This window comes from Lissotriton helveticus, chromosome 12 (assembly GCF_964261635.1).
Source record: "Lissotriton helveticus chromosome 12, aLisHel1.1, whole genome shotgun sequence".
Lineage (NCBI taxonomy): Eukaryota > Metazoa > Chordata > Amphibia > Caudata > Salamandridae > Lissotriton > Lissotriton helveticus.
Window position 1 is genome coordinate 402781279 of NC_136073.1, and position 12992 is coordinate 402794270.

A 12992-nucleotide genomic window follows, 5' to 3' on the forward strand; every position below is an offset into this window, starting at 1 on the left:
CTGAATCTGCTTCCGGGTGAGGACGCACTCCAGGATGGTCGCTCTGCCAGCGAGCTGTTCTTTGTCGTAGTAAGACTCTGAAGCAACGGAATGTCCAGAGAGCCGCAACCGGAGGCTTGCCGGCGAGTATGAGATGTAAGGTCTGCAACCCTGAAGTCCGAGCTGTGTCATCGGAATAGACGATGCGGAGAGAGGACTACGCTGGATGGCTGATGTGCAACAAGTGCTCTCCCTCCTCTCGCTCTTTTCCAGCCGGACAACCTAGTTGGTCATTTTGTGGTAAACTCTCTGGCTTGAGATCTGAGGCTTGTGGGCTGTGGCGCTGTACTGTATTGAACAACTGAAGCCTGTTCACTGTGGGGCGGGGGAAGAGGTGGCCATGCGAATCTGGCATCTGACCCCAAATCTCAATAGATGGTCTAACGTCTCGTCTGAATAGCACCTGTATTAGCACCTGTATTACCAGCACTACTAGTTACTTGTGGCACCCAAATTAAGACGGTCTTACCTATGGATGCACTTTAGATGAGGGAGGATAGTAGCGGGTATGATTACAGATACGGTCTGTATGGTACAGATGCAGCTTGTGGTCTCCTGCAAGTATCCGGCACCTTAGGTGCTGCCACAAAGCAAAGTACAAAGGGTAATTCATGCTAAAAGATTTTTTATTTAAATGGAAATTGATGATAAATATATTAGAAAGTATCAATGAAACACATTTCACGGGACTCTTCCATGAAAAGTTGTGCTGCAAAAAGCTCCTAAGCTAGCAAGCTTTGGGGGTTACTTGCATCAGTGTATTAATCAATTCAAGTTGAGAAGCTATGCGTTGTCCTCTCAGTTACCTGTTCAGCTTGTGGATGTTTCCAGCGAACAGGGAAAAAAGTAAGAAACTCCAGTGAAATCTGTGAAACCATCTTCCCCCTTGTTTGTTATGGCTGGCTCCAAGGTGACTCGGAGCACGAAAATCAAACACTAGGAGCAATCCAAGGAGAACATAGCAATGATACAGGTGAGGTTGCTCTCTCACCAAATGGAAGCTCTATACGGGCAGATGCAACCCCTCATTTTTCTATAAAACTCCTATGATGAGGTATCCTTTCTTGCATACTCGGCATCTCTGGAAAAAACCCTGAATGTAATCTTGAGTGAAATTTTCAGATGAAACATTCTCCGGAAGATGCTAGCAGGAAAAATAGCGAACAGCTGAGCCAGATTTCAGACAGTGTACAACTACTCACCTCCGTATGACACAGGTGGAGCAAAGAGCAGCCATTTTGGAAAACTCAAGCAATGATCACACTCGAGCCATCCTAAAAGTGCAATCTGATCTAGAGGAACTGCAACTCAAGCTGGATGATGCTGAGAATAGATCCAGATGGGCAAATCTAAGATTTATAGGATTTCCGGAGGATAGAGAGGCTGCCCAACCTGTTACGGCACTTATTTCAGGGTTGATTTCTAAATATGTTCTTACAGATAAAGAGTCTCAAGGAACAGATTTAACCATCAACTGCGCCCATTGAGTTTCTGCGATTTGTCCTGCCACTGCTAAATATCCTAGAGCGATTCTAGCCAACTTTGGAAACTGCCATATAAAAGAAAGAATCTTATCTTGTGCAATAAGACCGAAATCATTTACTGTTTCTGATAACTTTACGTTTTGTATTTTTTCTGACATACCTATCTTAACTGCCCAGTGTTGCAAATAATTTATTGCTTTAATTGATGACTTCAAATGACATGGAGCCCTGGCTGGCATTGTCCAGCTCTTGAAGCGTAAGGTTTTTTTTCAAGGGCGTGCCCATATTTTTCTTTCTGTTGACGCGGCTCAAACTCTTTTGCACTCTATTAAACAAAATGCAGGAGCAACTGGGCCAAGAAACTGCAGTTCCTAAGACATTTGTCTATTTAGATTTTCATGTCTGAGCTGATTTGATTTTTTTTGTGTGCTCTTTTATGAGGTTCCTTCTTGTTTTGTGTGCCCTACATAAGGGTTGGCAATGTGGGGACCTTCCCGGGGTGTGACCTTTCTGATGATGGGTTCAAAAGTGCCATGACAAAGCACACTGGTAGGGAGAGGAGTGGTTCAGGAAAGGAGGTTGGGGTGGTGGGAACTCCTGAGGAAGGCTTAGTATGGGTGGGACCTCAGGGACAGGAGAATAGGGAGGGGAGGGGGTAGGCCAAGGGTCATGATGTGTGGCATGGAGTAAAAGAGCACGCAGGAGTTGAGCTTTGTTGTTTGTATGAATTTTCTTAAAACACAGGTTTCCAAAAGGTGAGAGTTCTGTTCCTTGTTTCTTTTATTTTTAAAAAGAGAATTGAGTCCCTTATTTTGAGCCGAAAACGTTTTATCCATTTGCTATGATGAATAATAAGTTTATCAAAATAGCACTGTGCAGAATCAATGGGGCTAACAAGCAGGTAAAATTGTACTCAACCATTCAATGTCTGGCAGCAGCCCACGTGCAGGTTATTCTGTTACAACAAGCACACCTTAAACTCAATCCACAGTACCTAAATTGCAGAGTTATATCTCCCAAGCATTTTGTGCTTTGGCAGGTGCAGTAATCAAAGGGGTGACTATCCTATTATCATAGTTTTAAAGAGAGAAATCTTAGCAGCGTTCAGAGATCCTAGAACAAGATGGATTATCCTAAAGGTGGTGATCGGAGCTCAGCTTTTGTGTTTAGTCAGCTATTATGGTCAATTGGAAGACAACCTAGTAGACCTTCATGAGATTAATAATGCAATCAGGGCTTTTCTGGCCTGCTGGTGAATGGGGGCGATTTTAAAATTTTGAAGGACGTTAGATTGGACTCGTCCCGTTTAAACAAGGCCCAGAATAGTTCCACAGCAGTGAACTTTTTAGCCAAATTGGCTAGGGATTTAGCCCTAGTTAAGCCTTGGTGCCTAGATAATCCTCATACCCAGGAATTTACCTGTTTTCCCAAAAGATTTAATACAGCCTCTCTGATTTTTTTTCTCTTGTTTTCAGGGGCTAGGAGGAACGCAGGCATATGGACTAATCCCTTCTCAGATCACTCAGTTCCGTTAGTTGAACTCAGTCAATTTTTATAAGGTATAAAGACTGAGATGGGTCTTTGATAAATCACTGTTGACCAATATAGGGTGGGTGGAAGTTATGAACTCGAACCTCGTGGATTGTTTCAAGAGAAATAAAGGCTTAGCCCCCTCTTTCTTTGTATGGATGGCTTGTAAAGCATTTTTATGGGGGCAGCTATTGCATTTAAAGTTCAAGTGCTTAAATTAAGAAGGGAGAGAAAGCATGCTCTCCAGGTTCAACTGGATCAAGCCACCTGGGTCTATAAGATAACCATGAATCGGAAATTCAGCTTTCAACAACTACGAAAAAATCGAGCAGGCCGGACGATTCTTAGCAAGGTCAGTAAAAAAAAAAGACACAGAATAACTCAATCTGTAATGGAACGAGCGGCCAGAAGGCATCGCATACAGAGAAGATAGGAAACGTTTTTTTTAACACATTATACATAACTTTATAAATCCTCATCCTCCACTAGGCCTGGGGCGATCAACAAGATTTTTTAATGGCATTAATATACCAAGGACAGGCGGCTAGTCCAGTGACTCCCATTATGATTATAGAAGTTCAAGAAGCAATTAAGAGTTCCCCTAATGGGAAAGATATGGGACTGATGGCTTACCTGTGGAATTATATTAAATCTTTACGAAACAGCTTGCCCCTTTTTTGGTTATTCTCTTTAATGAAATATTAGAGGGCTGGGAAGTTCCTAGTGGTTTTTTGGCGGTAGTAATAAATCGTTTTCTGAAAAAGGGTAAACCCCTGATCAGCCTGGCTCTTAATGCCCCATCAGCCTTCTGAATAACAATTATAAGGTCTTGGCCAGGATAATTTCTTCCAGAATAACTCCTCTCGCTCAAGAAATCGTCTATTTGGATCAATCGGGATTTTTACCAGGATGGACTATTTCTGAAAATCTCAACTTTCTCCTCCGAGCGATAGGCTTCTGTGCCATTAGCAAAACTAAAGCAGCGATCATAATGATAGACGCGGAAAAAGCATTTGATCTAGTTCACTGGGAGTTCTTTTTGCTACCCTGACTAGATTTGGGTTTCCATTGAAGCTGGTGAAAATGCTTAGTCAATCTTTATGACCATGCCCAAGCTAAGGTCATGATAAACTCACGCTTGGCAGGAACTATTTCAGGCAGTCTGGGCACTTGCCAAGGTTGTCCGATCTAGTTGGTGCTTTTGCACTTTTTATTGAGCCGCTGGCTTGTCTCTTCGACAAGGTCTTCATATTGTACCTCCTATTGCAGGTGCTCCAAAATTGGAATTACTTGTAGACAACTTGATTGTGTAACTGCATGGTGATCAGCTCAACATTAAAAGAGCTTTTGATAAAATCAAATTTTTTTCTGAATTGGGGGTGGAGGGTATAGAAGTCATCACCCTAAATGATACATTTTGTTATTTAATAGCCCCATCAATATATTTCCAAGCAAATTACTGTCTCGGGTCTATGCATCTCGATCCCATTAGCTATTTAGGTATTTTTATATCCCACAACTTTTCCGATCTTTATCATCTTAATTATGTCCTCACGTTAGCGATAGCCCAGAAACTACTATCTCAATGGCAGCTCCCTCTCCATCCATTATTGGGCAAATAGCATTAATTAAAATGATGATTTTACCGCTTTTTCTTTTTTCTAATGTGATCATAAAAGTCCCTCAGAAATGTTTTGTTGAAATTGATCACATGTTGCATCATTTTATTTGGGCTGGCAAAAATCCCTATATGAAGCTCAAAAGTCTACTGCTATCAATTGACGGTGGTTGATTAGCAACTCTTCATTTTAAGAAGTATTTTCCAGGATACCCGTGGGGTGACAGATACGCGCTATAAAAGATTACCAATACATACATACATTTTCAGGCATCTTTCTTAGATTGGTGTGTGCGGGCAGCTTCCTCTAAAACCCACGTGAATAACCTTTATTTGAATTGTATGCTAAATTAAGTGGTTATTAAGCTTTCCCCCTTTCTCAAAATCCCAAAACTGCTGTAACTTTCTAGGTATAAATTTCCTACGGCAGTCGTCTGGAGATTTAACCTTCTGAATGAAGCATATGCTTTCCCTCAGTTTTATCCAGATCTGCCATTGAAGGATTGTGAGGCGCTAGGTGTACATGTATGAAAAGTGTGTATTCAGAGTTGGGAGATAGCAGGAATCCAACACTTCAAAGATTTACTAGTGGCAGGAACTATGAGATTCTGGAGGCAGCTTCAGAAAAACAATTCGGCAATTTCGAATCTGATGTTTGTCTCATATTCTCAATTACATTTCCTTCATGAAAGCCAGCCCTGGGATGAGCCACCACCTTCTCTAATCTATTAGTTCTATGTTGCAGGGCTTGGTGGAGTGGGTAAATGGTATGACATCCTTTTGAAACAACTGTACCCCAGGATAGTGTCTGGTGCATTAGTGAAAACTGCGACATGTACTGGTTGCCGAATTGAGCCCTCAGCCTGGAATTTATATTACCTATGGGCTCACAAAGCAATCAAAGAAGCTAATTTTAAGCGGATAGCTTTCTATACAATATGAATGCTAAACTATATGCTAGCAAACTGCAGAAGATGTTTCCATCTGTGTCAGGAACCTGTTTTAGATGAGAGGCTGAGAAGGGCGACTGCCTTCACATAAGCTTTACATGCCCAGTACTTTGCGTTTTTTGAAGTAGGGCATTTCAGTGGTTAGGGACAAAGCTTAAGATTCCAGAGGCACCGGAACCTATGGGAGTACTTTTTGAGATATGCAATCTCATTAACCTGCTGACTCATGAGAAACAGCTCTGTTTTATTGCGACCTTGTTGTCCAAATCTCTGGTTTTACAGAAATGGAAATCATGAGAAGTTCCCTCTTTAGAGCAATGGTTATCCAAGATGCGTCAGGTTCAAGCAAGAGAAGAATTCTATGGTTTGCAAATTGGGGCAGCTCTGAAATTTCAGAGAGCATGGTAGGGGGAACCCAGGTGGATTAGTACTTGATGAATGGTCTTTATTTACTTGGGGGTTTGATCTTTTTAGGGTCTTTGTGGAACTTAAGGGGGCCTGCTAAGTAATTAATTAATTAAGAAAGAGGCTTTAGAAGCTTCTGGTTATATTTTTAAGATTTGTTTTACTCAATTGATTTGGTAACCCTGTGTAAATTACATGAATTTATCTTTAATATTTCTTACATCTCAGATTATTACTTCGCTCAGCATGTATTTATGAATGAAATTATGTAACACTCAATTTTATCTGGTTCATTCCGGTGGGGAGGAAAAATGTATTCTATCCCATGTATTCTCCTGCTTTTTCTTTTGTGATCTGTACCTGCAGGGAAAAAAATACATTTGAAAAAAGGCAAGGTATTTTTGGGGACTACTGGTCCGTTTTGTTGAGATGACAAAGAACAGGTGTTCCGTTCACTCAGAAAATGAATGAGCAATAAAGATTTATTTAAAACGTGTTGTTATTTTGTCACATTACCCCTGCGTTCAAAGACAGTCGTCAAATGTCAGCTTATGTCTTCTTTGCCGCTTACTTTATCCTGGAGATTGTATTTACTTTTCTTTCTTTGACTGTAAAGTTGGAGGCTTTTTTAAAGTCAACTGTACAACGAATGTGAAATGGAAGCCTGTAGGATCTCAGTTTTGTTTTCCTAACGCACAATATTTAAATAGCTTGTAAATGACCTCTACACATATTTCACAATATAGTTCAGTAGTTAGGAAAGCACATTTGTTTGTAATTTTGTGTGATGGAAAAACAGTTTTAATAGGATGAAAACAAATCAAAACACTTTACTTGGTGATGTGCAAATGATAAATATATTTACTGAAACCCAATTTCCACACATTATTGTTTATACACTATATCAGTAAAACTACATGTTAGTGGGAACGTTTGTTGCTATTTCAATGGAAAATGTGCTGTTTGTATATGACAGTGTGCTACTACATCATGCTTGGTAATATATTTATTAAAAATAGGTATTCGAACATGAACTGAGAAACATTACTGCCTCATCCCTGATGACAATGCTGCTAGTGAACTAAGATGCAAGCCAGGGGCAATGTGTACCCTATATGTGGGTAAGAAGTCTAATAAATCGAACAATATATATTTGAAGGTGCTCTTTTATGTGCTAATGAAGAAAAAGATTACTCTTTAAAATAACATATTTGCAGAGGATCACTCAATTTGAGACCAGTTTATGGGTCAAGTACATTACCGTTAAGTCGAGTAGATTATTAAATTCACTAGACCTACGTGTCTGGCAACATTTTTATGATGTTTCGAGGCCTGATCCTCCACAAAGAGTGTTACCGAACTTAGGTAACCTATTCATGAGGGCACTCTTCTCTTTCCTCTGTCAGGGTTACATGTCTGCCAGTTTATCTTTGAGCTGGACAATGATCATCAGCCGCCTAAATATTCTTCATTAGATCCTCTATTTTTTAATCTAAATTTAAGGCAATTAAAATATCCAATTGGGGAAACCTTGTTGTTATCGCTCCCAGTTGCCTCCAAAAGCTTTTCCAGAAATCCTTTAAAATCTGATTTCTCTTTCCCTTATGGCAATCAAAGAATCTGGAGGCAGAATGCTGTTGTGGTTCTCCACCAGTTCAGTACAGCTAACCGTTCTCATTTTTTGTTTATCAGCTTGTTGTTCAGTTGCCTAGTATCTTATGCCTCAAAGGTCCACTAAAAATTATCTGATACAGTGTTATCTGGAGTAGCCCTCAGTCTTATTTACCATCATCTCCGGTTTCTTGATGTCTTTATTCAGCATGTGCAGGTTTACATTCATCCCCTCTGTAGTGTTTTACATTTTTAGAAAAATGTCTAGGCTTATATGTTTGGAAGGTGATAAAACCTGTATAACGTTTATTCACTAACAGCAAGGAGGTTCAGCAGTGATCTGCTGAATTTAGTGCTGTGACTTAGGGGTAGTCCAAAAGTGTGCGCCATATTGTTACCTTTACCCGTAATTTCAGACATGCAGCCCCTATTGTAAGCTGTCACTCTCCCAGCACCTCCTGCCCACACCTCTCTGACTCACATGTGGATGCCACTACTAAAAATGTAACTGATGTAGGTTGCCCGACCTCACGATGGTGCTTACTCTGCGATTGGTGCTCCTGTTGTACTTCTCCATGTGCTTAAGCATCCCTGCCTGACTGAAATTTGGCAGACACCACCAAAACAATGCCAAGGAAGAAGTCCGCCACACTGCAGCAGGTGCTCCCATGTGTCCTGCTACCAATTTGATATAGGCCGGGATCACTGAAGTCATCCTGCCTATCCAACAGCAGCCTCCCGTCAGAGGCTGTGTGTGCTCCAGCAGTCCATACTTGACTATCAGTGCTGGGTCAGCAGTATGCTGATGTGGAAGGAGTTAAGTTGCATTGCAGGTGGGATATGGCTAGGTGTCCCCCTCAGTTTCTTCATCTCCTCGAGTCAGCTGGGCTGTCATCACTGCAGTTGAGTGCTTGTGGAATCAGTTGCAGCTAGCATTCCTTATGGTGTGAAATTATTTCAGTAATGCAGCAAATCTCCACATCATCCTCCCAGCCTTGAGCCTCTTAGCGAATCCCCAATTGTACACTGCCTCCAAGCCACACCTCCACGAATGTTTCCCATCTTGAGATATCTGCAACGCTTAAGTCGCTAATTTTGATCTTAACCTTTTGCGCTAGGCTTCACAAGGCTTTTCTGTGCCTTTCTCGCCATTGGAGTCTTTCCTCTGGTCCTTAAACGTGATTAGTACTCCTATTATAAAGAAATCTGATCTTGATTCTCATAGTTTCTAGTTATAGACCAGCCCATCTTGTTCTGTTGTGTACCTAATATGTTTAATTGCCTGTTCCTAATTCACATTGGATTCAGAAAAAATGACTGTTTGCACTGTGAAATACCTGAAAATTTGTTAATGGGTTCTTTACCGTCAAAGTAGCTTCACTGCCAATTTTCAGGTGAAAATCTGTGGAGACTCTTTACTGCAGTTGAAAAACCCTGTGCTCGCTTTATTTTACAGCAGTCTCCCTGTCAGTCTCCAAATCAATGCATTGTCCAAATCAGCCTCCTAGTACACTTGTTTCAAGAAATCGTTTTCAATTTCTTACCCGTTTCAGAAAATCATCCAATTGTTGCTGCTGCTATGTCCGATCTTCAGTATTGAAACCGCCTCTCTATTTGGCTCCCGAATAAAAATCAAACCAATACTTCAATGTATCCAGAAGTGAGCAGGTTATGTCCTTTTTGGACTAACATTCTATGTTTACTCTACAACAACACTGATGTTCCTTTACTGGCTCCCTGATAGAGATTCCTTGTTTCTAAACCTTATGCTTTGTTCACAAAGCTTTGCATGGTGGCTCAAAATATTCTTTCTGTCAAAATCGACTTATTTGGATAGCACTAGAACAAATTGGTGAAAGATCCATCTATGTTTAAGGCTGCTCACTTTGGGGGTCCCTAATTATCAACTCAGACATGAAAATGATTTTCTCACGTTTAGAAAATCCTTAAATACCCACTTGTTCAATATTACCTTTGATTTTCAGCCTCTTATGATTTCCAGATGTTTCTCTACCTGACCCTGTTGTCTGCTGGTCACATGCATAAGACTGACTTTAACCTTCATCATCCTAGGACTGGACATCGCTGAATTACTTAAGGCTTCTGGTCCTGGAACCACACTAGCATTCACCATTGATTGCTGGTTCTTTGATTGTTCTCCAACATCATAACTTTGATCGCTTATTACCGCTTGTCTACCTAAAGTACCTCCAAGTGGTTTGCAGCACATTACAAAAACCCAATAAATAAATATAAATACAGTAAATACTTAAAGAAAGATAACAAAAATTATATTTAGAAAACAAAATTAATATAGTCTCCATTAGCCCGGGAGGAACAAAAGCATCATGAACATTCTGTGGCAGTAACATGAAACTGGTAGCAAGTTCAATCAATTTAGAGTAACAAAGAAACCAAGCGTAATAATTGTTTAATTATAATAACTATGCAGATAGGAGATAATATTTGTGATTTTGCCAGTTTTGTGTATGAAGTAACCTACACTGAAGTTTTGCAGTGAAATTTGTAGTCATGACAGGTACACTACAATTGTTGTCTTTCTAGAGCTTGATATTAGTTTTGCTTTTTGTTGATGTGTGGATAGTCTAGTGTTGTCCTTGTTTGACTGTAGAGAAGGTTCTTGTTGTGAAAAGTCTGAGGGCGTGAAAAGAAAAGGTGATAAGCACGGACTACAGATCAGTTTTGCAGAACTGAAACAAGTGATCTGACAGGAGTAGAAATTGAAGCACTCGAGTACGACATGAGTGCTGATCGGTTTCATGTCAAACTGAGTTTTTGTGGGCTTTTTTGGGTCAAGAAAATCGTAATGGATGAGTTTAAATTTGTTTGCTGTAAATTTGCAGCAAGTGTGGTTTAAATGCTTGTAAATAAGTTTGATTGGAGGGTGTTGAGCAACATTATTGTTGAGTTTGTAACAAAGTACATTTTCCTTATTGAGAATATGGTTTTATGTTTGGATATAGAAATACTCTTGTACAGTTTGGGGTTAAGTGATGTTTTGTATCTTCTCCAGACTCACTCAATCTATTTGATTAGAGTTTTTTAGTTACTTGATTATCATACCAATAACTGAATCTCATGTTCTGCAACTTAAACCCATATCTGGACAGTGGGATTTTTCTGCACTGGCCTATACATCTTTGTTCTGGCATTTTGACAGAGCAGCTTTGTCGTGTTTACAGCATTCTCATTTCGTCTCACTGATGCTAAAGTTGTGTAGATTTGCTAGTTCTGCTTATAGCAAATAAATCATAATATGGCTAAATCTACTTAATAATATTGATGTGCCCAAGACAAAAAAAACTGAACTCATGAAGTTGAGTTACAATTCTAAGTACGTGAACACTACAGGTTACTCTGTTTCTTACAATAATAATTTTAAAAGAAACAGGAAGTTGGGTAGTATTTGTGAGAGGTGATGTTACATTTTCTGACATGGAGTGCATGTCATTAATTTTAGTTTGTGACCACAAATATTCATTTGCTTTGGAATACAACCATGAAAGTAAGAATTCAGAATAATTCAAACAAGTAACTTTAATTAACTTATCTTTACAGCATTTGGAGGATACTTAAGTGAAGTGGTAGAAGACAATACACCCCCAAGAATGGAAAAGGATGGTTTGGAGATAATGATAGGAAAGAAGAAAGGAATTCAGGGTCACTACAACTCGTGTTACCTAGATTCTACTTTGTTTTGGTAAGTAACATGAAAAACGTGATCCTTAACAGTTTTTATATGAGATGGAGGAGGGGTAGGCCGAGGTTTTAATGGAAAGGTTTCATGGTGATTTACATGTGCACTGAACAATTTAGGCACATTCCCACACCTGTATTTACTGGTAGAGGTGGATGTAACCCACATTTGTTTCTGTTTACATAAGCATATTCAACGTTTCTGGACTTTGCAACCACATATGTAGCAGTAAACGGGTTGTCAAACTGCACGTACAATTCTCCACGAGGCACAGACAACTATGGATTTCCATATTCCCCACAGTTCCACACAGGACAGCACACACTTTCCTGGACTATAAAGCATCCAGGAAAGTGCTGCCACAGCTTTCTAATTAGCCCCCTGCACTGAATCTGCATGGTTTCAACTTATATAAAAATTATGATTGGTGAAAATGGGGCTATTCCGATTTGCAGAACTAACCATAGGTTCAACTCGTATAGTCGCCCTTCAACCACAGAAAATTGGTCCCTGTGCTCAGATCATTTTGATTAGCTGTTGGAAAGCCAATTAAACTTCTTGATACCACCCATTTGTAACTAGACCAGTATTGAGGGCCAGGGAGGCAGGGGTGTCAAGTACTAGCGAGTGCCTCATGCACAAGTGCAATGCAAATCCAGTGCTACAAAATGTGTGCGCTGAAAGCTCTAATGACAGGTAGATGGATTCCATTAGATTCACTTTCCGAGAAAAATTACATTCTGATAGCATTAGTTGAATAGTGCTAAAATGAGGGCATTTTATTGGAGTTTCTCTCTGTACCTCACATTGAACTGAGAGTTCTGGTGTAGTGTGTTAGGCTTGGAGTGTTTGGAACAGCATGTAAGAATGACATAAGCTTGTGGTGACAGCAAAGGGGTGTGAGGATAGGAACACAAGCAGTATGTAGAAACCAATTAGCAGTTGCAACAAGGGTTCAGTTAGGTCCAGTATTTAGGAAGAGTGGCAACATTTGTAGTGCCTTGATGGAAGTAAGGGAGTTGTTAGCAGCAATATCTGCTAGTTTTCACATTTGGTGTCATATGTTAGGCACGACGGGTGTCCGGCAGACATGGTGTCGTGTATCCATGAATAACACTTGTAGTTGTAAGCAAAGGAAAGTGAAGATGGGGTCCTATGCAGTGTATATACACACCAATCTGCTACGGTGGTGTAGGGTTTCTTTGAGTCTAGCACTTGTGAAAAGCCAGGTCTTTATTTCTCTTCTGACCTCCAGATTGTTGATAGGCTTTGTTCTTCTTGTATTCTACAGTTTGCATGTCTGTACCACAAAGGAGCGATCATGTAAGTGGGTTGTGTTCTAGGTAAGATTGTCAGTTAAGGAGTTGTACATTATCTAAGGTTTCTCCTTAGATTTTATGAGCTGGGTTTGGATTATGTGAAGTTATGCCCCTTCCAATGGATTGTCCAATATGCAATGCACAGAGCTTTGAACAATAATCTTCTCCCTACTGCTAATAAATGAAGAGCTTTGAGGGCTGTAGTAATGTGTTCTTGTCTGTTTAATTTATTGACTTGTCTGGCTGTGTGTTCTGGATTCTTTATAACTTGCTAATTTTTTTCTATGGGGTCCAGTGGAGGCTCCATTTGTATATTCT

General features: G+C 40.1%; 1 protein-coding gene across 4 annotated transcripts in view; it reads left to right on the plus strand.

The window, feature by feature from the left end:
- The window catches only part of CYLD (CYLD lysine 63 deubiquitinase), a 491869-nt gene that overhangs the window by 312111 nt on the left and 166766 nt on the right, over positions 1-12992 (plus strand). For all 4 annotated transcript variants that reach the window (XM_078670509.1, XM_078670506.1, XM_078670508.1 and 1 more), the window contains one exon: positions 11217-11358. In XM_078670509.1, the coding sequence (XP_078526635.1) occupies positions 11217-11358 (142 nt within the window). The remainder of the gene's footprint in view (positions 1-11216; positions 11359-12992) is intronic.